This window comes from Gymnogyps californianus, chromosome 3, assembly GCF_018139145.2.
Source record: "Gymnogyps californianus isolate 813 chromosome 3, ASM1813914v2, whole genome shotgun sequence".
Classification (NCBI taxonomy): domain Eukaryota; kingdom Metazoa; phylum Chordata; class Aves; order Accipitriformes; family Cathartidae; genus Gymnogyps; species Gymnogyps californianus.
Genome location: NC_059473.1, coordinates 4,553,550 through 4,580,728, shown reverse-complemented (window position 1 = coordinate 4,580,728; position 27,179 = coordinate 4,553,550). Strand labels below are relative to the sequence as shown.

General features: G+C 35.7%; 1 protein-coding gene across 1 annotated transcript in view; it reads left to right on the top strand.

Annotated features, from left to right (window-relative positions):
• Nucleotides 1–27,179, top strand: part of USP34 (ubiquitin specific peptidase 34) — a 141,254-nt gene that overhangs the window by 74,573 nt on the left and 39,502 nt on the right. Inside the window, exons 28-43 of the mRNA XM_050893030.1 lie at nucleotides 3,309–3,409; nucleotides 4,919–5,128; nucleotides 5,766–5,891; nucleotides 6,697–6,819; nucleotides 6,944–7,027; nucleotides 7,361–7,447; nucleotides 9,219–9,419; nucleotides 10,765–10,847; nucleotides 12,075–12,115; nucleotides 13,117–13,241; nucleotides 14,939–15,091; nucleotides 16,267–16,395; nucleotides 17,542–17,597; nucleotides 17,698–17,818; nucleotides 21,309–21,492; nucleotides 26,412–26,575. Coding sequence (XP_050748987.1) covers nucleotides 3,309–3,409; nucleotides 4,919–5,128; nucleotides 5,766–5,891; nucleotides 6,697–6,819; nucleotides 6,944–7,027; nucleotides 7,361–7,447; nucleotides 9,219–9,419; nucleotides 10,765–10,847; nucleotides 12,075–12,115; nucleotides 13,117–13,241; nucleotides 14,939–15,091; nucleotides 16,267–16,395; nucleotides 17,542–17,597; nucleotides 17,698–17,818; nucleotides 21,309–21,492; nucleotides 26,412–26,575 — 1,988 coding nt within the window. The remainder of the gene's footprint in view (nucleotides 1–3,308; nucleotides 3,410–4,918; nucleotides 5,129–5,765; nucleotides 5,892–6,696; nucleotides 6,820–6,943; nucleotides 7,028–7,360; nucleotides 7,448–9,218; nucleotides 9,420–10,764; nucleotides 10,848–12,074; nucleotides 12,116–13,116; nucleotides 13,242–14,938; nucleotides 15,092–16,266; nucleotides 16,396–17,541; nucleotides 17,598–17,697; nucleotides 17,819–21,308; nucleotides 21,493–26,411; nucleotides 26,576–27,179) is intronic.

Sequence of the window (27,179 nt, the reverse complement as noted above, 5' to 3'; positions counted from 1 at the left end):
AGAAAATTCAGAATTGCAGTCCTACAGCAGCTGCAGTTCAGTCATGTCACATATGTACAATGTCTTCTGTTGTGTAGAATGCCTGTGCTGATATCCATCATTTTGTACGCTTCTTGTGGACGTTGCTTTATTTTTTTCTGTTTATTACACTAATTATTAACATAACTATGGGAAACTGGAAAACTGTAAAATTTGTGTCTGTCCATTCATAAACCCAGTGTCCTTTGCTAGGTTTAAAACCTGTATTAGTGACTCTAAGTGCCTTGTCTTGTAATTGATATCCGTGTTGGCTGGTAGATGCATAAAATGCTGTAAGAGGCTGGATCTCTTATTAACAAAACTCCTGAAGAAGTGTCTCTGCATTGTTGTCTGCATGCCACCGTGTGTTTGGAATAATCTAGTCACATGATTTTTACTTTTCAACTGCTCATTTTGAGAAGACAGGACTGAAACTGAGACTTGCGGTTAAAACCTGCAGTTTTACTCATCTGTACCCTATGTTGGGGACTGTTTTGTATAGATTAAAAAAAAAGAAAGGGCTTTCTAATAACATTTTGTTGGTCACAAAGATCTCTGTGAATTATGGTTCAGGGTATTGACTATTTACACTTAAAAACTTGGGTCATTCTGTATCACAGGAGACATGGATTGTAAGGTACATAGTGCACACTTCTGTCTCGGTGACCTTTACTATGTCAATTTTAATATACGTGTATTAGTTAATCTGCATCAAAAAACAATTCCTGGTTAGGAACCTGAAATGGTGATTATTTCATCAGCTTAGGTAGAAATCTGAGCAGAGTTTATCAAATTCCAGTACAAATTAAAGGCTCGTGATGTCAGAGTACAATTTTTTCTCTTGTCTTGTCCTTATAGAGCTAAATCTCCTTGTCCTTAATTGGTTTTTAGTTGTTTTCTCAGGTGGTCTTTCAGTTTCATGAAATAGACAGAGATAACAGAATTTTTGTGTCAACTTTTGGCTCTTGTAATTCTAGACCTGCTTTTTTTTTTTTTTTTTAACAACTTATTATGTGTTTCATCTGATGTTAACAGTGACTGGCACTTTCTTATGCTGTTGGCCTCCTTTAGCACTCCTGTTAGCCTGCCTTTTCACCACTGTGTAGACAGCCATTTCATTTCCAGCATCTTTGCACAAAGTGTTATTTTCATTTTCTTGCTCTTGGGATTCATGAACAAATAGTGTGTCTGAAGTGATATATATGTTATATCATATATATATCTAATATATAATATATATCATATATATATCTAATATATAATATATATAATAACACATCTAATACCTGTTGTCTTAAAAGGAAGTTTAGTTTGAGAAGATGAAGACACTGAAAATTAATGTTAAACAGATTGTTACAGAAGTGAGGTAACTATTATTTTGGAAAATGAAGCTGCAGGTTCTGAGACAGGCTAAAAGAACCTTAAAGCATTTATTAGTTACAGATACATTTCTGATGGTTTTACCATCATGCTTCTGTCAAGGGAATATCCAAGAACGCCCACTAGCCAAAACTTTGGGAATGTATCTGTAAGTAGTAGATGCATTCACATTTATTGAATGTTCCTTCTAATTCTCTTTCACTACAATAAACTTAATCCCCGCCCCCCCCCCCCCCCCCCCCCCCCCCCCCCCCCCGCCATTTACCAGACATTTACCACATAATTCTTTTGAGGTCCCAATACCTTTTGTAACATCTCTTGCTCATTTGAAATCTGCATTGCTCAGAGAAATGTGAGATTGCGTTTGCTTCTCACTCAGGTTGTTTGTTGTATTCTTTCCTCTGAAATCTGTTACTAGTTTGATGAAGTGCAGAGGGTGGTAGATTTTTGTATTATTTTTGTGGATGATGTGTTTGCCTGCCTTTATCTGTTTGAAATTATTTTGTCTGACTACACTGATAAGTTTCAAAGCAGCCAGCTGGGGAGGATTGGAACAGTGATAGATATGCGAGATTATTCCCAACTTGATAGAAAACCTTCATGGTTTTGTTGTTAACTGACAGATGTCTTCAGAGGGCTGCTGTCTATCCAGTTTTTTCCCGAGAACGTCCCAGAAATTTTCTTTGGGCAGGATTTGAGGATCATATGTATTTGCCTGATACCTTCATTTATCCCATCAAAGTTACTGTGTCTACATCTCACTGGATTGCTCTAGTTTGGAAACGTCAGCACTTGTGTGTGTCACTCGGCTGGTTTTGGGAAGCATCACCTGGATTTATTGTGTGCACACATCAGCAGTGACTGTGTGGCTGCAGACTGCAGATGACGGACTTTCAGTAATTACCAGAAGAAGCAGGCTGACTGTGCATGCACGACACCGTGCATGTCTTTATGACAGTGAAAGAATGAAATTTAAGTTCGTTGCATATACAGGGGCTTTTTTTTGTTTGTTTTAACCCATGTCTTTGAATACTGTGTTCCTATAGCTAGGTAATAGACTGTTTTGAAGCATTTTCAGGTCCCAGAACTCTGAGTACTTCCCAAGATTTCTGCAAGAGGTTCAAAAAAATAGGCTTTTCTGAAGAAGCCTCATTGAAATCCCAATGTTGAAGTATAGTGGCAGTATAAGGCCACTCTTTAACTGGTGTGGAGGACCAAGGCTTAACGTTGGGAAAAGTGTACTTGTAAGAACAGTGGCTGAAAAGCATAGCAAATGTCAATCTATGACAAATATCTTTGTGCACCAGAATTGGTGGTTGGAACTATATATGAGTACTCTGAGGTATAAAGTCATTGTGCATTGTAATTCTTGGTTACTGCTTGATTATCTGCGCCAAATGAAATTAAATTCTTAATCTTTTAATTGTTCAGATTTCTTGTTCAGTGTTGAGAATTCTTTGAAGCGTGTTCTCAGTTTTTTCTTTCTGAAGTATATGATATCTTCAGTTCCAACTTACATTTAAGTAAGATTAATCATTGCTGCTTTATCTTTGCTGGCTTTATCACAGGTGTGTGATACAAAGGGATTTTGTTGATGGTCACAATCATTTTCCAGTATCCTTCTCTGGCATAGCATGATTTACTACAAAATATGGAAGGCATGTTTTAATCTGTATTGTGAACACTTTTCACTACAAGATTGGGTGAACTGTTATTGAAAAGGTTATTTCTGAATACATGCAAGTAAATTCAGTTTAATGTAATAACCAGTTTTCATAAGGAAATTGCATTAAGTTTTTGCCTCATTTTAATTGCTACTAAAGGGTATACTATTAAAAATAAATCTTAGCACTTCATTAGAAAATGAAACTATGATTCCAGAAATTTACTGAAATATGTTTTTATCCTAGGTGGCCTCATGGGACCTGTGAGAATGATTTCATCTGGGCATGAACTGACAACCGATTATGATGAAAAAACGCTTCATGAATTGGGTTTTAAGGATATGCAGGTATTACCAGCATATAGATAGCACTCACTGAAAAAGATTGGTTGATAAGTTGCTTCTGTCTTGTGTAGCTGATAAATGTGGTAGTGGTGGAAGGTATACTTTTCTTTGGGAGCATCCTATAGTTCTCTGAAACTACTTGTTTCATGCCGTCCAATATGTGCCTCCTGTAAGCTCAAACTAATGCTGTCGGTCCTTGCTGCTGTCAGTCTTTAAAATAATTAATAATTTCAAAGGCCTAATTCTAGTCATGTGAGCAGATGTGAAAACTTAAGGAATAAAAGAAAAATTTCAGGTTTTTTCATTCATCAAGGAAAACAAGGGACCAGTGAAAACAGAATCAAATATCCACGTTTTGTCTGAATTGTTGAACACATACTAATTCCATAGTAGCAGTGACTAGCTCTCTCCTTTCACAGGTGAAATCTGAAGCATTTTTTGATGCTCATCTGTAATTTTTTTGTCTCAATTCAGAGTTCCTGTTAGAGTGGTCTACTCCTAAGTTTGCTGAAGTCAGCAGCATGGAAAAGTCTGATTTGATTTGTATAAGTGTGAATGACACCATGACTGTTTTAGGGAGGTGGGACTGTAACAAAACTTACCAGCAGATCATCACATGCATTCTTTCTATCTAAAGGAAAACTAAACTCAAACTGTACACCTTCAGGGATCTGCTAACATCCTTTTAGAAAGATTATTACTAGCTGATAAGCTTACATGTGCTGTTGCTGGCTGTTAGCAATTGTAGCAGTTAGTCTATCTTGACTCTTGCGGTTCCAAATCCCATGATCTGTTGGACTACGTCTTCGATTGTTTATTAGTTCTTTTTGCTAAATGAATTGGGTTAATTCAAAAGCAAAACCAGTTTTTAAAATACTTTTTTCTTATTAACATAGATCATTTTACAGAATTGAACTATGGTGCAATCAGATGAATTCTTATGTTTGCAGAACTTGGAGGAGCAGTAGCATTCCATTTGAACGGCGGGGTGTGATCAATATATGGAGGTGATAACTAGTCAGCAGGAACAGTTCATCTGAGAATGGCTTTTCACAACGTGGTTATGCCAGTATAACAAATGTCTGCTTTTCAACCACACTGCTATTTGTGGTGCTATGCCCTCGCTAGCATTCTTCTGGTCATTTGAGCCAATTTATCTCATTTTTACTCTGGATTAGTTTTTGTGCCATTTCCTTAATGTACTGAGAAGTCAGACCAGTACTAGAGTCTCCCCAGCCTGAATGGCAAAATAAGGGATGAGTGCTAAGGAAACAGGACTGTCTACTGTAACAACAGCAAACAGTGTATGCAACTACACCATGAATGCCTTAAGTGAAAGCAAAACCAAGCTTTAATTATGGCAGTTGCTCAAAATGCTGCTCAGTAAAGATTTGACAACAAAGATACTGATGTATCTTTAAGTTCTTAGTTATGATCCTGTTGAAAACATTCCATGGTTTATCATATGCATTTTTAAAATTGTGTCTCTCCTGCTTGTTGTTTTTTTTCTAGATGGTGTTTGTATCCCTGGGCGCACCAAGGAGAGAACGTAAAGGTGAAGGTGTTCAGCTTCCAGCATCCTGCCTACCTCCTCCTCAGAAGGACAACATTCCAATGCTTTTACTCCTGCAAGAACCTCATCTTACCACCCTTTTTGATTTGTTAGAGATGCTTGCCTCTTTTAAGCCTCCTTCTGGAGAAGTGGCTATGGAAGATAGTGAGGTAATTTAGAGTATTTTTATTAGAATAATTACATTTAAGTCTTATTTAATTGGATCTATTTTTCCTAGGTAGCCTACTTCTTGTGTACTCTATCCAATTGCTAGATATGTTTATTGTCTGTATATTCACATTTCACGTATGGTATAATCATTATCATGATTTTTCTGATTTTCTTAACAATATCAGAACATTGTTCTGATATATTTTACATGTTGTAAATATTGTGGAACCTATAAAAAAGTAATTCTTAAGAATATAAATTATTTAAATAGATGTGGTGACTAGTAATGGGAATTGGCTTGAAGAAAAGTTTATAAAGGTTTTATTGCAAAAACTTAAGCTTTATGTCTTATATGCCATCATTAGCTTGTGGGGAATTAAATAACCACTAGTATATTGGAACCAGTAGTTTAAGTTTTATTTACACTCAAATATTTCAAAATATGTGATACGCTGTAAAGATAGTGGAACGTAGTTACTTGCAGGTTCAGTGAAACTTCAACTATCATGTTCTATTTATGGATTTACATTAGATAGGAAACAGCTTCTTAATTAAGAATAAATACATTTTTGGACTTTGAACTCTTACTTTCACAATGAAGTTCACAATAAGAATGGTTGTTCTATGGTTTGTCAGAGTGCAAGGTGTGAAGAACTCCATCTCCATGCAGAAAACTTATCCAGACGTGTCTGGGAACTGTTAATGCTTCTGCCAACGTGCCCTAATATGCTGCAGGCATTCCAGAATATTTCAGATGAGCAGGTGAACAAAGAATGCTTGTTTTACATGTTTATCTTCATTATACATGGATGTTGTAGTGTCTAGTGTTTTAGTAGAATTTTCCCCAAATAGGAATGTTAAATAGTAAGTATGTTAAGTATGCTGAGACACAAGTAAACCTGATAAACAAACCTAATAATTCTTATGAAATTAAACTAAACAGAGATGTCAGCTTATTTCCCAAAGTTTGTTTTTATGATTTCTTTTAAAAAATGATTTAATAAATGAAAATAATAGTCCATGCTCATTGTCACAGTCTTTTGGCTTGAATTGAAACAGCAGTTTCTTCATCTGCAGCCTTGCTTTAACATTATGACTGTTGTGATAGTAATCCTTTTGTACTCTCTTCTATAAGTTCAAAACATGAGTACTTACCTAGTTGTTTTCTTGCCCTATAGGTGAAAATTTTGCCTCTTTTAAAGTTGTTGAAATTACATATTAACAGTTTTTAGATATTACGGTTCTTTAGGGACACATGCATCAAAATTTTGGTGGAAGTTATAATTTAGAGTATAACATTTGGCTTTCTCTACTTTAAAATTGTGTGTACCTTAGCTTATAATAACGTTGGAGGTTTACTCAAATTTCATTGCTGAATGCACATTATTCAAATTGTTAATCATGTATAGAAATATGCTTGAAATTGTCTAATTTCAAATAATAGATGAAATTAAAAACCAAATAATTTGTCCATGTCACTTTAAAAATTCTCTCCCTGCATTTTTTAGATAGATCAGCATTACATATAGTTGCGTTAATTGTTTTCTGTCTTTTTTTATCTTTTAAGGGTAATGATGGCTTTAGCTGGAAGGATCTTCTGCGAATAAAAAGTGCCCATAAACTTTTATATGCCCTGGAAATTATTGAAGCTCTGGGAAAGCCCAACAGGCGAATAAGACGTGAATCTACGGTAACAGTTTCTTGCACATAATATATGTTTTTCTCTCTGAACCAAAGTATATATCGATGAGTTATTTTATAGTGTTTTAGTTCTTTAACTGTTTTTACAATGAATTCTTCTTCTTTATCTTTAGGGAAGTTATAGTGATCTTTACCCAGACTCAGATGATTCGAGTGAAGATCAAATAGAAAATAGTAAAAACACATGGAGCTGCAAGGTTTGATTTTCCTACTGTATTCTGTGATACCTAATGCAGTTTTTAAAAAAAAAAAATACAAAATGAAAAACCATTTAAAACATGATCTACCTTAGAGTTTTTGATCTCAAATTTAGGTATAACATTTTAAAGTTTTTCTGTGTTTTCAGGCCCGTTAATTTGTCATAGTTGTGTACAACTATTTCTTTTGTTTTTTCATAAAATATCCAGCTGAATAGTGTATCATCATTTTTAAAATTTATTTATTTATAAAGCTTAGATTGGTATCTAACCGAACTTAGTGATATTTCTGTATTTGCTTTTTCTCACATTGGTTCCATAATATACTTACAGTTTGTTGCTGCTGGAGGGCTCCAACAGTTACTAGAAATTTTCAATTCTGGAATCTTAGAGCCTAAAGAACAGGAATCATGGACTGTGGTAGGTGTTCATTCACCCTTTTTCTCTAGAATAACATAGCTGTCATTTGTAAAGACTCTTGTTACTTTCAGCCTTTGTTATAGTTACTTTTCTGTACTAAGTGAAATAAATAAATTCTGTACTTGAAACCACCAGAGTCTATGCAATAGCATCTTTTTCTTGAATATTTTATATTCCTGGAAGAATTTTTTTCTTTGGGGGGAAAAAAAAAATCTTCATTGTTCTGCTTTTTTATATTTTTAAACCACCCTTTGTATTTTTCTGTGTATTTTTGGTTTAATTTTTTGTCCAGTCTTAAAAAACCCTAGTTTGTGGAACATAAAATTGTAGATCATGGGAACATCTTGGAGGAAAAAAAAATGGGTTCCATCTTTAGCAATGATTGCAACTGCATTGATAACACTATTGCATATCACACATATCAAAATTTGCCAAGCAAGAAGGGGGTACTTTATTTTTGCCTTTTTTCTGCTTGTTTTAGGGAAGGTTGTTATTTGGAAAGTTTTATTATAGTCTGTTTTAAAAGCAGTAATCTGTTAATTATCTTTCCCTCTGAAGAGGCCAAGAAATACCATTTCCTCTTGTTGGCATTGAGACAAAAGCGGTAGCATTGTGGCTATGGTGTTAATAAAGTCACTTTTCAATAATGAACATTATTATTAGTCATTCTTATATAATGTCTTTTTCATCATTATTCTGTTATCAGTTTAAGCTAAATTCATATTGTAATGAAAACTTTTTTATTAGAGTTAATTTTTCTCTTTTATTTTCAATTCTATGGCATTTGATTAAAAAAATCGAAATATCTCAAGCTCTGAGTCATATGTACATAAAAAGATGTAAGTGAACGATCATACAGATGTATGATGTATAAAACTGATGACAGTTACTGAAATGCTAAAAAGGCAGGTATACTTCTTAAAGATTTGATAATTTTTAACTGATTTTGATGTATTTGTTCTAAAATTATTTCAATATTAGAAACAAATTGTCATTCTCTCTATTCAGTATATAAACAAAAGTTTGTGTGATTGCTTTTATTGGTCTGCCCGGAAAGTATGCACAACACTTTGAAAATAGTAACAGATTCTGCAACCAAGTGCCTTACTACAGAGTCCTGACTTGTGCATGCATAGGTGCTAGACAGGTGACTTACTTCATGTGTTGCTGTGACATGGTGCTCTGTTTTTGTTAGTTTTACTCTGATAATGCACCTTCTGCTGGTGGAGCTGAGCAGGTGCTATGTTTGGTCATAGCCACACAGCTGAGAGCCATGAAAATTGATCTCAAGAGTTACTAAATGAATCAGTGGTTTTCATCTAACAAGAGATGTTACAATACAAAATGGTATTTTTAAACTAGGATGTGTTGTCTCTGCATGGTTAAATATATTCAACTTGAAAGCACTTCTGTATACCATACTTTATACCCTGTGCTATAGTTGAATACAATGCAGGAAAGGCTCTTAACTGTTGAACTTAACTCCTGTACTATTTCCTCTGTGTTGTTTCATGCACTGAATAATAGAATGTCTTGAATGCACCTGTTAATAGGACTAGGTCATGAAAATGTTTTCATTATAAGTAGTAAGGTTTTTTTCCAATACCCTTCCTCTTCAGTGTCTATTCTGGTGAGGTTTTGCCAGTTAGTTCTAGCTGTTTACCCTTTATACCTTACTTAAGCTTTTCATTTCAAATTCCATAGTAGGCATAGAATTATTTGTAAAATAAATCACTGAAAAAATAAAATTTCCTTTTGTTCTTATTCACAGTGGCAGCTAGACTGTCTTGCTTGCTTGCTGAAGCTGATATGCCAGTTTGCGGTTGATCCTTCAGATCTGGATTTAGCTTACCATGATGTCTTTGCCTGGTCTGGTGTAGCGGAGAGTCACAGAAAAAGAACATGGCCAGGCAAATCAAGGAAGACTGCAAGTGACCATGCGAAGGGCCTTCATATACCTCGTTTAACAGAGGTAAGAGATAAACAGTGTGTCCGTTTGGTGAACTTTAGAAAAATGGCTCCTCTGTTGTGTGAAGCCTTTATTTTGGTAATAAAATAATGTAGTGGAAAAGTTACTAATAGTAGTCTATATGCTACATGTTATTGTCCTCTAAAAAGTATTTTAATTGCTTTAAACCTGGCAGTTTTAAAAGCTGGAATCAAAAGGATTTTTGGTGATTGGTGAGCACATGAATTGGGAATTCAGAATTCCAGTGCTTTTATCCCTAGTTCTTAGATTTTGTTTTCCAAATTAATTACTCCTTTTTTTATGGTAACCTGTTATATGGGCTATCCCCGTCCTCACTAAATCCATTTTAGATTCCTTTAGTAAACACTAAAATAACTTAGTCTTCTAAGGATATCTGAGTGTATGGTAAACTTACCTAAACCTGTAAGCCTTCCTACCAGATTCCTGCATGCTCATTTCCTAATGCAGACCAAGCACATGTAGTATTTTGGCATCAGAGATATGTTCACTGCAAATCGACTGCTCTTGGGCACAGGACCAGCCGTGATTGCCAGAAAGTGTAGATCTGAACTGCAAGCTGGAGCCAAACTTCCCATTTGTCATGGTTATACATGGAAAGACCTTAACTGTTCTATAAGTATTAGGTATTTTTGACAAAACAGATCCTTAAATTGCCAAAGCTGCTATGATACAGGGAAATTATCAAATGTATTAAATTTTTTAACATTGGCTGTGTGTAAATGCTGCTACCAGTTCCTATAATTGGTTTAAAATTTTTAATTGTCAATTGATGAATATTTTTGATTACAGTGGATTTGCTATCTAAATATTTTAAAAGACTTTCTTCAGACTTTGATTTGAAAATTCTATGTAGCCTCTCAGGTTCTCTAAAGATGAATAATTTAAGTGAATGTACAGTCAATAAAATGTGTTGATCACAGAGACGGGCGAAATGTACATACCCAACCTCATCCTTAACCCTGTCTCCTCAAGCCCAAGATTTGTAAAAGGAAGTAAATAGTCTATGCTTTTTAAAAAAGTACTGTGTTCTTACTAAAAGGATTGAATAAATAGTTGATTTTTCTGTTCAGTTAAATTGTCTTTCTCGGAGAAACAGAATGAAATTTTAGCATCTAGACTTAGTGAAAAACAGGATTTTAGATCTGCTTTAATAAAAAACAATGGAAGTTTTAACTATGGAGATGCTACGATTTGTCTTTTGCTCTTCCTCCCTCTACACAGGTGGGTTGTTTTAGATTCACACAGTGTGTATAATTTAAAAACAGATCAAAAAGCTTGTTGTTATATTAACTGTTTTTTTTTTTTCTTTTGACTTCAATTTTTAAAGGTGTTTCTTGTACTTGTCCAGGGAACCAGTTTGATTCAGCGACTTATGTCAGTTGCTTATACATATGACAACTTGGCACCTAGGTACAATATCTTTTTATTTTTGTACTAAAGTTAATCAAGTGTGCACATTTTCATCGCTGCTTTAAATAAAGTAAATAGCACTTTCAGTTGTAGCCCCTGTTAACACCCGTATCAGAAATTTAAGTCTATAGGCATTAGACTTGCTTTTCTTAGTCGCCTCTTCTGGTAGTTATCCTACCCTTAGAGGAGGAGTGAGAGAGAGGAGAGTGGCAAGAACTCTCAATGGTAAGGGCATAAGACATAGAGCAACAAACTATATATGGTATGCTCTCATAAATTCTCATGCCAAAACTATTTCTTTGTTCTGTCTGTAGCAGTTAGCATTCTCAATTTCAAGGCAATGTAAAGGAGAAATTAAAATAAATTCACTTTTAAGTTGCTTAGTCGTCTGCCGGTTTTGACTTATTTTTCCCATCCTAATAACATTAGCTTATTACTGCTGAAATTATCCTTATTGTTTTGGCAAGTGTGCATGTACTGAAGGCAAAATTCTACCTTCAGAAACGGGCCGTTAGAGATTTTTGTCCTTTTTGGTTTTTGTCCTGAGAAAAGCAATTCTGTGTAAGACTGCATCGTGACAGTTGGACTGGGGGGAAGGTCAGGTTTTTTGCTACATTTGGTGTTGTAGAATTACTTGATTCCAAGTAATGGATAGTGTGTTTTACCATATTTTTAAAAGATCGTTAAGGACATTGAGAGCATTTCCAGTCAAGTCTGCAAGTGTGCCTAACTTTAATCTCTAGTTGAGCTGCAGGAATAATTTTAAATATACACAGTATGTTTTTGGTTTCATAAGCTTTTATTGCAATTTATAAAAATGTAAGTAAATAAAGACAAACATTTAAAATTTGTCTAAAGTTTGCGAATGTTTGTTCAAAGTGTGGTTCTTTATGAAGAATACTAGCTTTCTTCTGTATGGGTCAGTTCTTAGTTCCATTTTACATCTTCTCCTTTTTGATAAAATAAAGGGGTTGTGGGTATTTTTTCTTGACTTTATGTCTTGTAGTCAGTAAAGCTTTAAGGGGGTGACTTGAAGATTTTCATAGTTTTATTATTGTTGCTAATTTGGAATACTGCAAGAAATGAATCCTTTTAAGATTAAAATTTTAGTTTTCTTAGTAGGTACTTAAGAGTAACTGTTGTTACTTGTGTGTACTGGTAATTCTAAGTGATAATCTGTTGTGCTCTGTGATAAAGTTCAAATGGCTTTATCTTCTTCCTGTTCAGGGTGTTGAAAGCTCAGTCTGATCACAGATCAAGACATGAAGGTTAGTGCTGCAAAATAGCTATATGTTACAAACTAATAGTAGTGAAAACATATTGAAGATAACAAGTTACGTTTTTGATTTATTCCACCATTAGAATGCTATAAAATTGTGTTCCTTGGTAGTGTAAGGGCTATTATAATCTAGGTGGGAATACACAGAGAGGTCCCAGAAGACTTGCCTGGCTTTACTTCTCTGGAAATTGTTTTAGATGAGTTGAAGTTTCGTACTGTAGCAGCCTTCATCTCCAGAAGAGCTATTTTTCGTCGGAAAACCAGCTGTATTCTTATCTTCCAAAAAGCAGCATATATAACACCATGATAGAGTCACCAATAGTCACCTTTATTCTGGTTTACAGAAATCATTCTGGGCCCAGAATTCCTTGGAGCTCCCCCATCTATCGCTCTTGGAGAGGTTTCTTACAAAAGGTCTAAGTGACCTGTGTCAGATGAAGTGTGTATCAAAGTAATTGTCAAAAGTACAGCATAGGCATGCATAAATATAGGTATGTCCTCCTAGGCTTATATGTTGTCTTCAGTTTTTCCACTTTGTTCTGCCCTGCAGATGTTCATGTCTATGAACTTGAATTCTCAGTAAATGCTATGTATCACCTACTAAAGTCTTACTTTCAGCTGTTAAGAAGAAAGGAACAGATAGACTAGTTAATCCAGGGAATGTTTATGTTAAGACATGATGCAACCCATTAGCAAAGTACCAGGTCACTGCTTAAGAAGTAGAGATGCAGGAAAGGATTGTGCCCCAGATTGGTAATACTTAGAGTAATCTAATTTAATTGTCATCAGTAGTACAATGGCGAGCATTTAGTAAGCATATTGGTAAAATTCTGAGTTTAGGTCGTATCTTAAGTGCCAGTAATGATTTAGTCTTGTACGTTAGTATGACTGAAATAAATGTCATATGTGCTAGAACTATGCAACTCTTCAACCTAAAAAGCCTATTCTGTTAGTTACAGCATGATTTACTCTTATCTCATTTTCTTTCAGTCACTCATTATTCAATGTGGCTCTTGGTGAGTTGGGCTCACTGCTGTTCCTTAGTGAAATCCAGTCTGGCGGACAGTGATCATTTGCAAGACTGGCTCAAGAAACTTACCCTTCTTATTCCAGAGGTATGTTAAAGGAGAGGTTATTGCATTACTAATTAGTGCATGCTATGGAACAAGATTAACTTTGGTTTCAAGCTACCATTAAATTCAAAACATGTTGCTTCCTGCTAAAAGTAGGCAGGATCTGACTCAGTTACTTGCGATCCTGTTTAAGAAGTAATCAGTTGTAGTTAAAATATCGTGTAAGATGGCACATTTGTGGTTGATTGCAAACCAGTTTATAAACTCTTGTCTTTATTCTTGGCCTCTGTTTGAAGGTAATTTTTTCATTGTAATTTGTTGAAATTTCTGGGTGATGCCCTCTAATGTGGATTAGTCTAAACGTACTTCCCCCATTATATATTCTTTTCTGCTATACTTTTTATCACAAAATGAGGTGAGTGAGAGTTCATATAAAAACGTTTGTCATTCCCAAATCTTTGCCTAGCTTCAAGTAATTTTTTCTGATGTAAGAAAAACTTGAAAATTGCATAAAGAGATGCATAGTAGAAAATTTTTGTATTTACTACTGATTGCTTAAAGGTGCCATATGGACATGATGTGATAATTATTATCTGTTGCTTTACTACTCGAGCACAGAAAAAGCTTACATGCTGACTCCATTTAAAAACCCTGGAAAAGAAAGAGTGCAAACTTCCCGAGCTGGATTGGAGATAGTCTGTGGATATTTTTCTTAAGAAAAGAATAAAAGAAAGAAGAAAATAATTCTTCTAGTGAAATTAAACAAATTAACCGTATAGTTAGGAATGAGTAAGTGTAAGTTCCAGCATCACATAGATTTCCCTAATTTGCCCAGATGTGATATTTTCTGTTTTAGTAACTGGGTGTAATCTTTACTGTAGAAAATACATAACTCAAGCAACAAGGGGCACAGACAAAGCAGCTTTTTTGTTAGAACAGTATCTTTTGCATTTTTCTGTAAGTAATTGTCGTGGTTTAACCCCAGCCAGCAACTAAGCACCACACAGCTGCTCACTCACTCGCCTCCCACCCCCAGTGGGATGGGGAGGAGAATTGGGAAAAAAGTAAAACTCGTGGGTTCAGATAAGAACAGTTTAATAATTGTAATACAACAAAATATAATAATGATAACACCACCAATAATAGTAATGAAAAGGGAGATAACAAAAAGAGAGAGAAATAAAACCCAAGAAAGACAAGTGATGCACAATGCAGTTGCTCACCACCCGCTGACCGATGCCCAGCCAGTCCCTGAGCAGCAATCCAACCCTCCCAGCCACCTCCCCCCAGTTTATATACTGAGCATGACGTTCTATGGTATGGGATATCCCTTTGGCTAGTTTGGGTCAGCTGCCCCGGCTGTGCTCCCTCCCAGCTTCTTGTGCACCTCCTCGCTGGCAGAGCATGGGAAACTGAAAAATCCTTGGCTTAGGATAAGCACTACATAGCAACAACTAAACCATCAGCGTGTTATCAACATTATTCTCACACTAAATCCAAAGCACAGCACTGTACCAGCTACTAGGAAGAAAATTAACTCTCTCCCAGCCAAAACCAGGACAGTAATTAAAATGTACGTTATTTGTAATAACGTGTTTCTAGAAAGACATATTCTACTTTGATAACCTGATAGATATTATGAGAGGAACTTATTATGTACATATGAAAGAAAAGTCAACAAAAGAAAAAATCTACTAAATAATGTGTGTAATCATTTAATTCTTTTACTTTTCATAAAGACCGCTGTTCGTCATGAGTCTTGCAATGGTTTATACAAGTTATCTCTCTCTGGTCTGGATGGGGGAGACTCAATTAATCGATCCTTTCTGCTGCTGGCTGCATCAACGTTATTAAAATTTCTCCCTGATGCTCAAGCTCTGAAACCGATCCGGGTAAGAATTTAAGAAATTACAAAACTTTATCAAAGATCTATTTAAACTTACTTTTGTTAATATAAAAAGAAAAAATGATAGCACATATTATCATTATGTCTGACATACTGGTTCTGATACACTGAGATATTAAGACTTTTGGTTTAGATGCTTCCAGAAGCTTCACAAAAGTAGTTAAAGCTGTGACACTATGGTAATTTAGAGCTTGCCTGTGCTTGGAGAAATTCAGAATAGCATTTAGGAAGTGTTCTTGTTGTGGAATTTTAGTGTCCACATAACACACTGTTAGGGAATAACAGTTGTATTTTCAATATATGCCTCGATTTCCCTTTTAAATGTAAGTCAGTCTATAAGTAAATCAGTACGTTGTTTTATGTCTACGTAGGAATGTTATTGTTCCACAGTCAATTGCTGCTGTTTTTCTGTTGGAGTATTATTGTCCTCACAGCTCTACTAAATAGAAGAGATTCTGTGGATGCTGTCGAAGCTACTTCAGGCGGAGTTCTCACTGTTAATGTATGCAGGTTAATAGACATGGTTTGAACTAACCTGGATGATTTTGCCTAAAGTCAATTAGGGATTGTAGACCTAGCAATGCATATCACGGGAGGCTGTGCTGACTTCAGCTGATGTAGCTAGATCTGAAGGAGAGCACTTGCGTGGACTTGTATGGCAGTGAAGTGGGACCCTGGATATTGGGTCTGTCAGGCAGTTATTCTTCTGACCCTGTGTGGCATTTGATTTCAAGTGAGAGTGGTTCATTCAGTTTAAGTCTGCTTTTGTTTTAAACTCTGTTGATATTAAAAAAAAAAAAAGTTCAATTAAAACCATCTACAGAAGATTTTGCATTATTTGACTCATTTCCAGAAGCGTTTAAAATTGAAGTTGTACTAACTAATGTTGAATTCAGCCGAAGTTTCTCATGTTTTGTCTAATACTGAACATTTTTGCAATTTTTTTTAAGGGTCTGGCAGATCATCCTGACAATCTTTCAAGAAAATTAATAAATATTACAGAAGAAAAATAGAACACGCACTGTTACCATTGTAAAATACATTGGTTTTGCACTTGGCTTATGTTAAATAGGGGCTTGAAGAAAGTAATACTCTTGTAACAGTTACTGTGTTTTACTACGTTTTTTTTAATACACAGTTATTTTGTCTGGTGTACTTCAGAACAAAAGCAATTTCTTTTCACAGATAGAGGATTATGAAGAAGAAGCAGTGCTGCGACCAGGTTGTAAGGAATATTTTTGGCTGCTGTGCAAACTGATTGATAACATACATGTCAAAGATGCAAGTCAGGTAGGTTTTGCTTTGCGTTCATAAGAATGCTTTTTTAAATGTGGGTGTTCAGACCACTTTTACTTCAGTATGAGACATTTTTACATAAGATACGGTGAACTGCTGTGAACAGCTCTCGGATCTTTCCTGTCTCCCAGCTTTCCCTAATGTCTGATGTGTATTTAGCAGCTCTTGGCCAAAGGAAGCTTCAGATACTGAACCTGTAGAGTCAAGAAGGGGGAATGGGTATAATACACAAAGAGGGTGAACTTAGGTGAAGGTAACAGACAGTGGGAATACTGTAATTATCCAAGAGATTAACTGTTGATAATTTCAATGCGGTCTAAGAAGGAGCTAATCAAGTATTTGACTAAAGCTGAAAGAGCAAAAAATTTCAGTTAACAGCCGCTTAGCACAGGTTAGAAAACTTATTCACAACTTTTGAAACATCTCTAAAGAGTTAGTTACCTTGTGGGCAAACTCTGCAACTGCTTGTGCTGGCTGGTGGCCCTACATAAATCTCTCTAGTTCATTCTCAGTATTTTGGCAGGACTGTGGGAAGGGAAGGAAGATAAAGCCTTAATCCTAGTTTCTCCAGAATGGAAAAGTCTTGTCTTCTCCTGACTCTGGATGTTCCCAGTAGAGGCAAAATTTTACTCCCCCGCCCTCCATTCCTCTGCTCAGTTTCCTTCCATTTCTGTTTTAGTAATTGAATCTCTTAGCTAGGCTACAGTTCTGCCTACTTCTTCTGCATTTTGCTCAAGCAAGAAATGCTAATGGGACTTTTCAACCTTCTGATGACAAACTGTGTGTTCTTGTGAGAAATAACAATTAAAGACTTCTCTTTAAAATAGTACTATTCCATTTTTTTTTATATGGTAGAGATAGTATATTTGTGGGGTCTGGAATTGAAAGAATAAATGTTACTTCATTTGACCTGTACAGCATTGATTTTAAAAAACAGTTTCATCACATTTATAAAAATGTATTAAAATATTGTTGCAAGCATGTTTGAAGATGAGTTTTAGTTGTCCCTGTTTTTCTGTGTGCAATAGCAAAATTTCGTCCAAAAGCATAACCGGAGTTTCAGACTAGGCTTATAAGTTGTACTTCATGAAGTATATAATTGTTTTCCATTTATATTCCATTTTCTTTATTTTTAATCAGACAACACTGCTTGATTTAGATGCACTAGCAAGACATCTTGCTGACTGCATTCGGAGGTAAGGTTTGCTAACAGTAATTTCACTTGTAAGTTGCATTATGTTTACTGTTAGTGGGACAGAGTTTTAACGTTTCTTTTGTACATATGTGTATATATAGCAGAGAAATCCTTGACCATCAGGATGGTAATATAGAAGATGATGGACTTACAGGACTACTTCGTCTTGCCACAAGTGTTATTAAGCACAAACCACCCTTTAAATTTTCTCGCGAAGGCCAGGTAAGAAAAGGACACTGAAAGACCATGAAGAGATGAAAATAGTGTCATCCCTTGTTACTGTACTTTCTTCATTTCACCTTTTTTCCACCATTTTGATTACAGGGCTCAGTATATGAGAGTATATCATATTTCTAGCCTTAGGATGATGGATAAAACCACACATATCATTCCTTTATTAAAAAGTAGCACATACAGTCCCTTCCTTTTCTAACTATATTTAGTTTCAGGATAGAGTTCTTACATCCTAGAAATTTTATTTATTTTCATTTGTTATCTTTAAATGTTTTTAGCATTGATCAGCATTAACTGGTTTAAGTCATTAACAACAGCTGCTTTTTGACCATATCCTGGGACAATTGTGATCTAAAAGTAGCTTTTAAGCTCTACATCTACACAGTGGCAGACACCTGTTACAAGAATATTACATTCCACCTGTGCTTGTAAGATGGGAGAGTTACTAGGCAGGGGAAGTTGCTAAAAAAATTCTACTTTGTGTTTTGGGACCACATTGTCTAAAAAAAAAAAAAAAAATTCATGGTGTAAAAGCTGACTTAAACTCATGTTTTTGCCTGGTGTGAAAGCTGATTTAAACTGATGTTTTTTTCTATAGACTATACTGAGCTTATGATTGGACCTTTAGTGAGGTTTCACCAGGAAAATAGTCCCCTGTATCCAATTATGTTGTATGTATCCTGTCTGTTTACTCTGTCTGTTATCATAAAATGGCTCTGAAGGTAATTTTGCTGTCCAGAAGTAACAGAAGAGGTATGCAAAGATCAGATTTATGTAGCTTGGATATATGAAAAGTGTAAGAAGACAACAAAAGGGAAGCTTAAGTAGAGAGGAGTGATACTATACAGAATCCTAAAGTACGTTGCATGTATGTCGTATATCACAGGGAGGCCAGAAATTTGATTTGAAAAATGGATGAATGTGAACAGAGCAGTATCCACAACGTACTCAAAAAGAGTTTGGCTTTGCTGAGAGACAGAGACTTAGTACATTTTCTGAGACTAAGTCATGATCTAGTATTAATTTTTTTAATTCTACGTACAATTAGGAACACTTATTAACTGCACATTGTAAAGTGCATTAGTGAGGAGTTCTGTATTGTGTTCAATGTAAAAGAGCAGGATTGTGAAACCACATGCTTCCCTCTGAGCAAAGGCTGGTGAAAAATATCCAGGAAAATACACTGGCAAATACTGAAGATAGTTTAGACTTGCCCAGAGGATTCTGATGCTCTGCTGTGCCTTTTCTTCCCTACAGATTCCCTCTCTTACTAGGTAAACAAAATTATTGTTTTGGCAAATATTGTCAAACTTTAAAGGTCACATTTTGTGACAACAGTGGATACTCGATCTACCTTCTTTGATGTCTTTTATAGATAATCACTGCCTACCTGATTCTCCACTAAGTGGACAAAAATACATTTTTAACGTATACTGGCTAGCACATCTTCACTAGAAAGGTACATCTTAAGGCCACTTTGATGGTAAAGAGATGTATTTTTAACAAGATCGGGATTTTGCATTTAGCCTCTGAGCAAAATCACCCATAGCGTTGTCTTCCCTGCTCCAACATGTCAGAATTCAATCGTCACAAATACAAGATAGAGAATGTTAATCAGAAGAAGATAGATCCAGATCTCTGAAGTTACTGCTTTTCTAGTCTGGGACATCTTAAGGTGGCTGGTGTGTTAAAACACCTCTTTGAAAAAGGCTGCAGCACAGCACTAGGCTGCAGCTGAAAGCACAGTCTAAAACTCCGCTTAGTAGATGCAGCTGGTCTGCTGATGAGCTGTACTTATCGACACCTGGCAAGTATGGTTAGGAATGAAGAGGCATCAGACTGCTGCCCCACGAGCACTCCTGATACAGGCTAACTGCCAAGAAACCAGGTAGCTATTTATTTTTAATTTTATGCATTTTCTTTCTCCAAAGTGTGGAGAAACCTGGAAGAACTTTGTTTAACTGTATTGGCCAGGAGAAGACCTCTCCATATTATTCAGCTGTAAACATAAGACCCTGCTTATCAGATTTTGTATTAAGACTATAGGAATTTCCCTGCACACTGGAACAAGGCTTTTTATGGTGTGTACCGTTTCAAGGCTTTTTTTGCTGTGTACTCTGCAGAAGGCTATTTTAAAAAATATTTAGAATTTAGTTAGATTTTACAGCAGAGCCTGCCTTTTAACGTTAAAAGGCTTCTTAACTGAATATACCCGAATGGGGAAATTCAGGAAGAACGCGTTTTTTAATTACAGTGTAGAAATTGTAGAATGAAGTGTAATAACTGGATTGGTAGCCTGTGCTCTACAAATGGGGGAAGAATTCTGTACCTAAAAAAAAAAAATCAAGAAGATACCTTTGGGGGAAAAAAAGCAATCAAAATTCTGCAGAGGTAGAGAATTTATTGTCTGATTATGTAGACAACTAAAATGATACACTACTCATATGATTTAATGATGAAATATGGTTTGTTAAGATTGCAGACATTTTACAGAAGCAGCGAAGTGTAGGCTATGGATCATGTCATAAGCCCTAGACATAAAGTATGCACATGAATTGCTGGTTGTTTAAGGAAATTTGTTGAAATACTGCTTTATAAATTCTGCTCAATTTCTTCTTTCATGGTCTCTCATTATACCACTTAAATGACTGATTGGTAATGTTCACTTCCTAGCTGAAAGGTGGAGGAAAGCCTTTTCACCATTCTGCACTTCTTTGAAGGTGCTGTAGTTGTGGAAGAGTATGACCACCTGTTCTTACAGACCTATACAGATCATCTTTTTTGTTGTTGTTGTTGTTATTCTTTTAATAATTTACTTTGGGTTTAATTTTATTGAATTAAATTGACTACATAGAAAGAAGGTACTGAAGTTTGGACAGCTCCATCTCATTTTTTTAGTGTATGAATCTGGGACAGTAAAGATAAATAACAGCGTGTAATATGTCTTTATCATCCAAAGGCAACCTGACTTGGTACAGCTATGCTTTGTGCCCTTTATAGTTCAGTTAATATTCCAAACATGAAACAATACAAAAATACGCTTACAGTACACATGGTACATAATTTAGTGCATGTTTTAAGATTAATTAGTGATTCATAAAACTCAGAAGAGTAGAGTGATTAAGGTTATGTGCTGTCTTTCACTAGGAGAAACTAGTTACTTAAAGTTACTTAAAGTTAAAAATACACGTGTGTGGTTTTTCAAATTAAATTATCAATCATGAATCAAGCATAATTGGACAGTCTTTTTTTAGTGGACGTGTTGCTTTTGAGGCTATAATATGGTTACAGTGCACTTTATGTAGTATAAAGTGAGTTGTTGAAATTCATAATTCAGAACTTGTATACAAGTCAAAGTTCTGTAAATGACAGAGGTCTAGAAAGTCTGTAGAAGTTTCTAGAAGATTGTTAATACATAACTGTTGTCTTTTAAGAATGTGTTCAAACTGCTAAATGTGCTGATTGAACTGTTTTACAGGAGTTTCTGAGAGACATCTTCAATCTTCTGTTCTTGCTGCCAAGTTTGAAAGATAGACAACAGCCAAAATGCAAGTCACATTCTTCAAGGGCTGCTGCTTATGACTTGTTGGTAGAAATGGTAAAGGGGTCCGTGGAAAACTACAGGCTGCTCCACAACTGGGTTATGGCACAACATATGCAGTGTAAGAACCTTTATTCATATATTGATTTTTTGAGTATTTTCTGGAAAACTAGTTCATTTGCATTTTCTGTTCATTTTGGGTTTGTTTTGAATTTTTGGATTCAGAAAGTTCAGTAAAGAAAATAGGAGTGTACTTGTAATATGGACTCCAATTCTGAAGACTGCGTGTTTGTGATGGGGATGGCTAGCCACCATTGTGAACAGTACTGCAATCATGGAGTTTCCATTTCCTCCTGAAATACATCAGAAATGTCTGCATGTAATGACTTTCTAAAAATAATGATCTGTTAAGAACGCATAGGTAGAAACAGGGAAATGCAAAGGTGATGCAGAATATTTTTAGACTTAAACTGAATAGTCCCACTTTCCAAAAGTAGTAATGAAGTAAGACATTGTTGCCATTAACACTGCTTTTAAAATTCCACTTTGTAGCTCTACTGCTTATCCACCATCACTTACGGTAGTGTCACAGAGCAGATGTAGGCATCTCTTGCTCACCTAGCAAATGAGTGGGTTTAACCCCACGTATAATTTTCAGATCATCTGTTCTTAAATATGGGTTATTTAAAGTATGTGGTCCTGTTAAATGACACCGACACATAGATAACATTGTTAGAGTGGATTTTACGTGTTTCATTGGCTTGTGCTGGATTTTAATTTCTGTTTTCCCTTTCTAACATGAAGAAACTTGATATGTTTATACGTAAACCAAAGTATATAAACCACACCGAGGTACTGTAGATGTATTGGGTATTAACAGCACTGTCTTATGTTTTCAAAGTCTCTAATATCTTTGTAGTTGACTTCAGTCTGTACCCAGATGTCTGCATACAGTGCTAATACAATTTTGTTATGCCTCTTGGCTTTCATGCTTCCTGTGTTTTGGAAACATAATTCCTATGTGTAATATGTAAATTACCAAAATTTGAAGTTAGTTAATATTTTATCTTTGGTTTGCAAATGCTCATTATGCCTTTTTAGCTTGATGCCCAGTTTAAATTCCTGTAACCTGAGGATCTGTAATTTATTATAATCTATGGAATTGATTTAGTGCCTTACAATTCAGGAAGCAAGAGAGAAATCTGATCGTAATAAAGTTTTGTGTTCTGTGCTCATATGCCTGGGGCCTTCTAAAAAGCCTCCAAAGTCTCCTATGTTCAGGGAAAATATTATGAAGAATATATTTTATTAAAATATCAGATATTTGTTTACTGTGAGTACATCTGCTGCTGCTGAGGTGGTCTGTATCTCTCCAGGTGCAGTCATTCATTTTTTACAGTTAGTATTTTTCTCACTGCAACTCCCAGTTAATTCCTGGGTGCTGAAGTTTTCCGTAACGTTTACCACAGTTGTTACTTTCTTCCAAATACTCTTCTCTAGATTGTTTGTTCCTTCCTGAGTTCTCCAGAACCATCTGCTCTGTGCTCCTGCTCCATATTCAGTAGATCTCAGTTGCATGAATGTTAATTTTATTACAGCTGGCAGAGTGCCATTGTGTCTTTCTGATGTGCAACTGACACAGGATTTCTGATACCTCATTTGTTTAAAGTCTTGTTATTCCATTGATGTGATCCAAAGGTTCTTAAAACTGGATTTTTCCACTTTGCTTATCTCTGTAATCTTACTAGTCTGTAAAAATCTTAGTCTTAGGCCTGTCTCTCCATTCTGCTTAGGAGAAACGTTAAGGAAAATATTATAAATTTCCATCTTTGGTTTTGACATTTTAGTTTTGTGGTTCGTTGGAGAAATTTTCAGTCCTGCCTCTTGTACGGTTGTTGTCCTCTAGTCTCACCAATTGCTGTCTCTGCTATTCAACCGTTTTTTCCTCACACTCCTAACTGATTGAAGCCAGGATGCTCTTAAGAGATGGCTTTAATTTAATGCAGCAAGATAAAGTATAATTTTCAAAAGGAAAACATCTTATTAAAGGATATGTAGTATATTTTCCTTGGGAGAAAAAAGAAAAATAGGGTTCTAATTAAAAATGATGTTACTAAGACTCTATTCTGGCAGTCATATTAAAATGTAGAACTGTATACCGTGTTTCAGACTTACACTAGTATGAACAATGTAGAGTAGTTGTAGTAAAGTTTTAACTGCAGAAGCATTTTTCTTTAAAGTCTCCACTAATGTAGCTCCCTTCGTTGATGGATGGAAGAAGAGAATGACTTGCATGCTTTTTTCTACTTCACAGTTACAGTGTTTTTAACTGAAGACATAGGGATGCCTTCATACATTTTCAGCAAGTGATACTGTAGGAAATGAACTGCTGAGTAGCTGATGTCAGCTGACTTTTCTCCTCGCTTTTCTCAACAGGGAGGGCTAACAATTAATGCAGGCTCTGATCTTACGGAAGAGGGGATTTAGATACCCTCTGTTGTTCGTGAAATTTCTTGCAGTGTTTTGCAATTCTGCTTTCTTTAAAGACCAAGACTAATAAAAACATTCAGTTCAAAGGAGAGAAACAAGACCAGCTGCTTTGCTTTCCGGGAAGTTTGAGATAGTGTCTGATGCTATGTTTGGAGCAGAAGCATGATCAGAAGGTGGAATATAGAGAAATGCACAGTCACTTGAAGAGGAATTTACCTTTCTAGTTAAGATCCATACAGAAGAAGGAAAGCTTTTATTATGAAAACGAAGATAGTCACTTAAAAATCCCAGGGTGGAGAAAACAGGATCTTCTTGAGAAATTCCTCGTCAAATTTCTGAAAGCCCTTTGTCAGATTGAAGTAGGAGGAAGATACTCCCAACTATTCTCATGAAGTATAAAGAAGTCATCTGATTTCCTTGTAATTACAACTTGATGAGCTATAAGCAGAGTGATAGATGCCGAGTCCTTACATCAGGGAGAGTGAATTAAGATGTTGCAATTTAAGGATTTCAGTTGAGGGAGGGAATTTTGTGTTCTTCTGCCATGCTAATTACTTTCTTTAGGAGGTTAAACGTGGAGGAGAGCTTTGTTTCAACTGGCCGATCAGCCCAATATAACCAGGTAACATGAGGTCACGCTACTGAGATTTGTTGAAACAGGAGAATTAAAGCTCTTTCCTTCCCTACTTGAAGCTGCAGGGCTAATAGTTGTTTTGATGCCAATGCCAAAACGAAGATTACAGCAATTATTTGTTGTGCAAGAGAATGTCTTGTGGGTCTGGTCTCTGAAGACATGAGGATCTGTTCAGAGGATGCCAAATAGTTTCCTGAATTTATAGCTAGTAGTATGAATTGAGAAGAATCCTTAATGAGCCTTTAATCTTTGACAAAATAATTAAGGATTTAAAATTTAAATCTTGAACCCACGTAGCTTTTGTGGATTGTAAAATAAATCCAGACTACTTTTTTGCCTTTTTTCTATATATCTGAACATATACTTCAATAGAGGTGCTGAATTATTTGTAGGACACTCTACCTTTTTGGAGAATGGTATCCTTGGGGATGAATAGCAAAGCAAGATGCATTGCTAGTTTTTGTGTCAAACTTCTCGCATACCAAGGAAGACAGGCTGCAGAGAATTTCTTTGGACAGTGGATTAGTTCCTCTGTAATTTAGTGCTTGTGTCATCTAGTTGCCTCTGCAGCTCAAATGATTAATTCCCTATTCCATTCTCCTGCGTGGGATGCTAGAAAGAGAAGCCTGTCAGTGTCTAGAAGCAGTACTAATCGCTTACAAATGGTTTGTCTAGTCTGGTTACCATCTTCTTGACTGGCAGATGAGGAGAACTTTCCCATTCTTCCAATTTCTTGGCAGCCATATCAGAACAAGGCTTATTAAGAAGAGTCTGTCAGGCTTGCCTAACTTGTCTAGTGCCATGCTGTGTAAGAAATAGATTGCTACATCTGGTATGAAACACAGAGGAACAGAAAACTTACAGGAAAAGAAAATGTCTTTTCAGTCTGATTCTCTAGGCAATTCACTTCTTGCTCACCCCTGTTTTTCTTGTAGATTGCAGATTTCTTTGGTATGTATGGCTTTGAAGTGCAGTAAAAAACATTCCTTCTCTTCCTATAAAAACTGTTCCCAAGTAGCTTGTGTATAGCCAACCACTTTATTTCACTGCGCTTTTGTGTCTTCTCTCTGATAAGCACCTATCCATCTTTTGTACTGGTCGAAAAGGTCTTTTGCTAGCCTGGCATCCTTTATGGTAGATGTCATTCTGAAACCAGCTTCTTTTCTGAAAAGAAAGGTCTCGCTTCATGTATGGTTATCTCCAATACCATATCTGTGTTTCGTTATGTGAAGGGAAGGCTCCCTAACTTGAGTCTCTGGGTGCAGAGACTCTGCTCTGCTTTCTTTCAATGTGATATAGGGGTATGGGAATGGGTAGTAGAAATTACGAGTAATTTTTGTGCTGGGGGAATGACTGATGTATGTTTGGGAGCTTGTAAGTGTTGTATGTTATCAGTTAAAAGTATGTTCTCAGTGGTTTAGGCAGTGCAAGTGTTGAGGGAGCTACGGTTGGCTTGTGTTATAAAAAACCCTTTCTTATGTATAAAAAATGCATAGCAGCCAATGTTTAGAATTTATGGATGCTCTTGATGATGAAAACATGATGTGGTTTTATGAAACTTTAGTTTAAAGGTAGAGGCTGGAAGACCATTACTATGTGTAATACTACCACTAGAGCAAGCGTAAGAGATGATACTTGCCATGAGTAATGCTTTGGAGAGCACAGCAAATCACTTGCAGCCCAAAGTAGTGTGGCATCTAGAAAGGCTCAGTGCTGTATCAAGTGATTTTCCTGATGTACCTGTAGTGCATTTTCTTAAAGAGCAGGTACAGTCTGGCTCATGTCTGTAAATGTAGAATGCATAAACAGGATGCATTTTATTAACGTAAGCATAAAACTTTTAATTGTATTTATGTTTTCATAAATTGTACTTTGAATTGATTTTTTTTCTCCATGTGTGATTCATATTTTTAAAGCTTCTCATGCACCTTACAAGTGGGATTATTGGCCACATGATGATGTTCGCGCTGAATGTAGATTTGTGGGTCTAACTAATCTTGGAGCAACGTGTTACTTGGCATCCACTATTCAGCAACTGTACATGATACCAGAGGCCAGACAAGCAATCTTTACTGCAAAGGTATGCATTGGGGTCTTATGTTCCTTGTGTTGATTTTGACAGAAGGTTCAATTTAGAATCAGTGCAAATGCTGATAAAGTATAGACTTACTTTTAAGACTTATTTCTTGATAAAGAATATTTCTTCAGGATTTAGTTTGCTTTTTGTTCAGTTGGATTCTTTTGCTGGTGTCTAAAGTGAAGAGATTTTTTTTTTTTTTTTTAAATATACTTGTAATGCAGTAGGTTCTTAAGATGGTATTGTAATAAAACATGTTCTCAAACTCACGTTTCTGTTGCTATCAGCTAGATTTATTCAAATTTGGTTTTATGTGGCTTGTCTGTTGTTTCTTAACTCCTGATTTGTCATTTTGTTAGAATAAATGTCATTCTTCTTGAATGTTTTAAAGTCCCAGAGCGTGTATCTCGTGCTACCAGAAGTACAGCAAGTCCTGTAAATTATTATACATTGGTTAACTTCTAGAAATATAATATTATTACTTCTAGCTATTTATTGTAAAAGAGAAAGCTTCGTTTTGGTCCCTGATATCAACAGGGCATATATAATGTGTGAAACACCCTAACTGGCAGTGACCTCATCATTTTTTGTTATCATTAAGTTATTG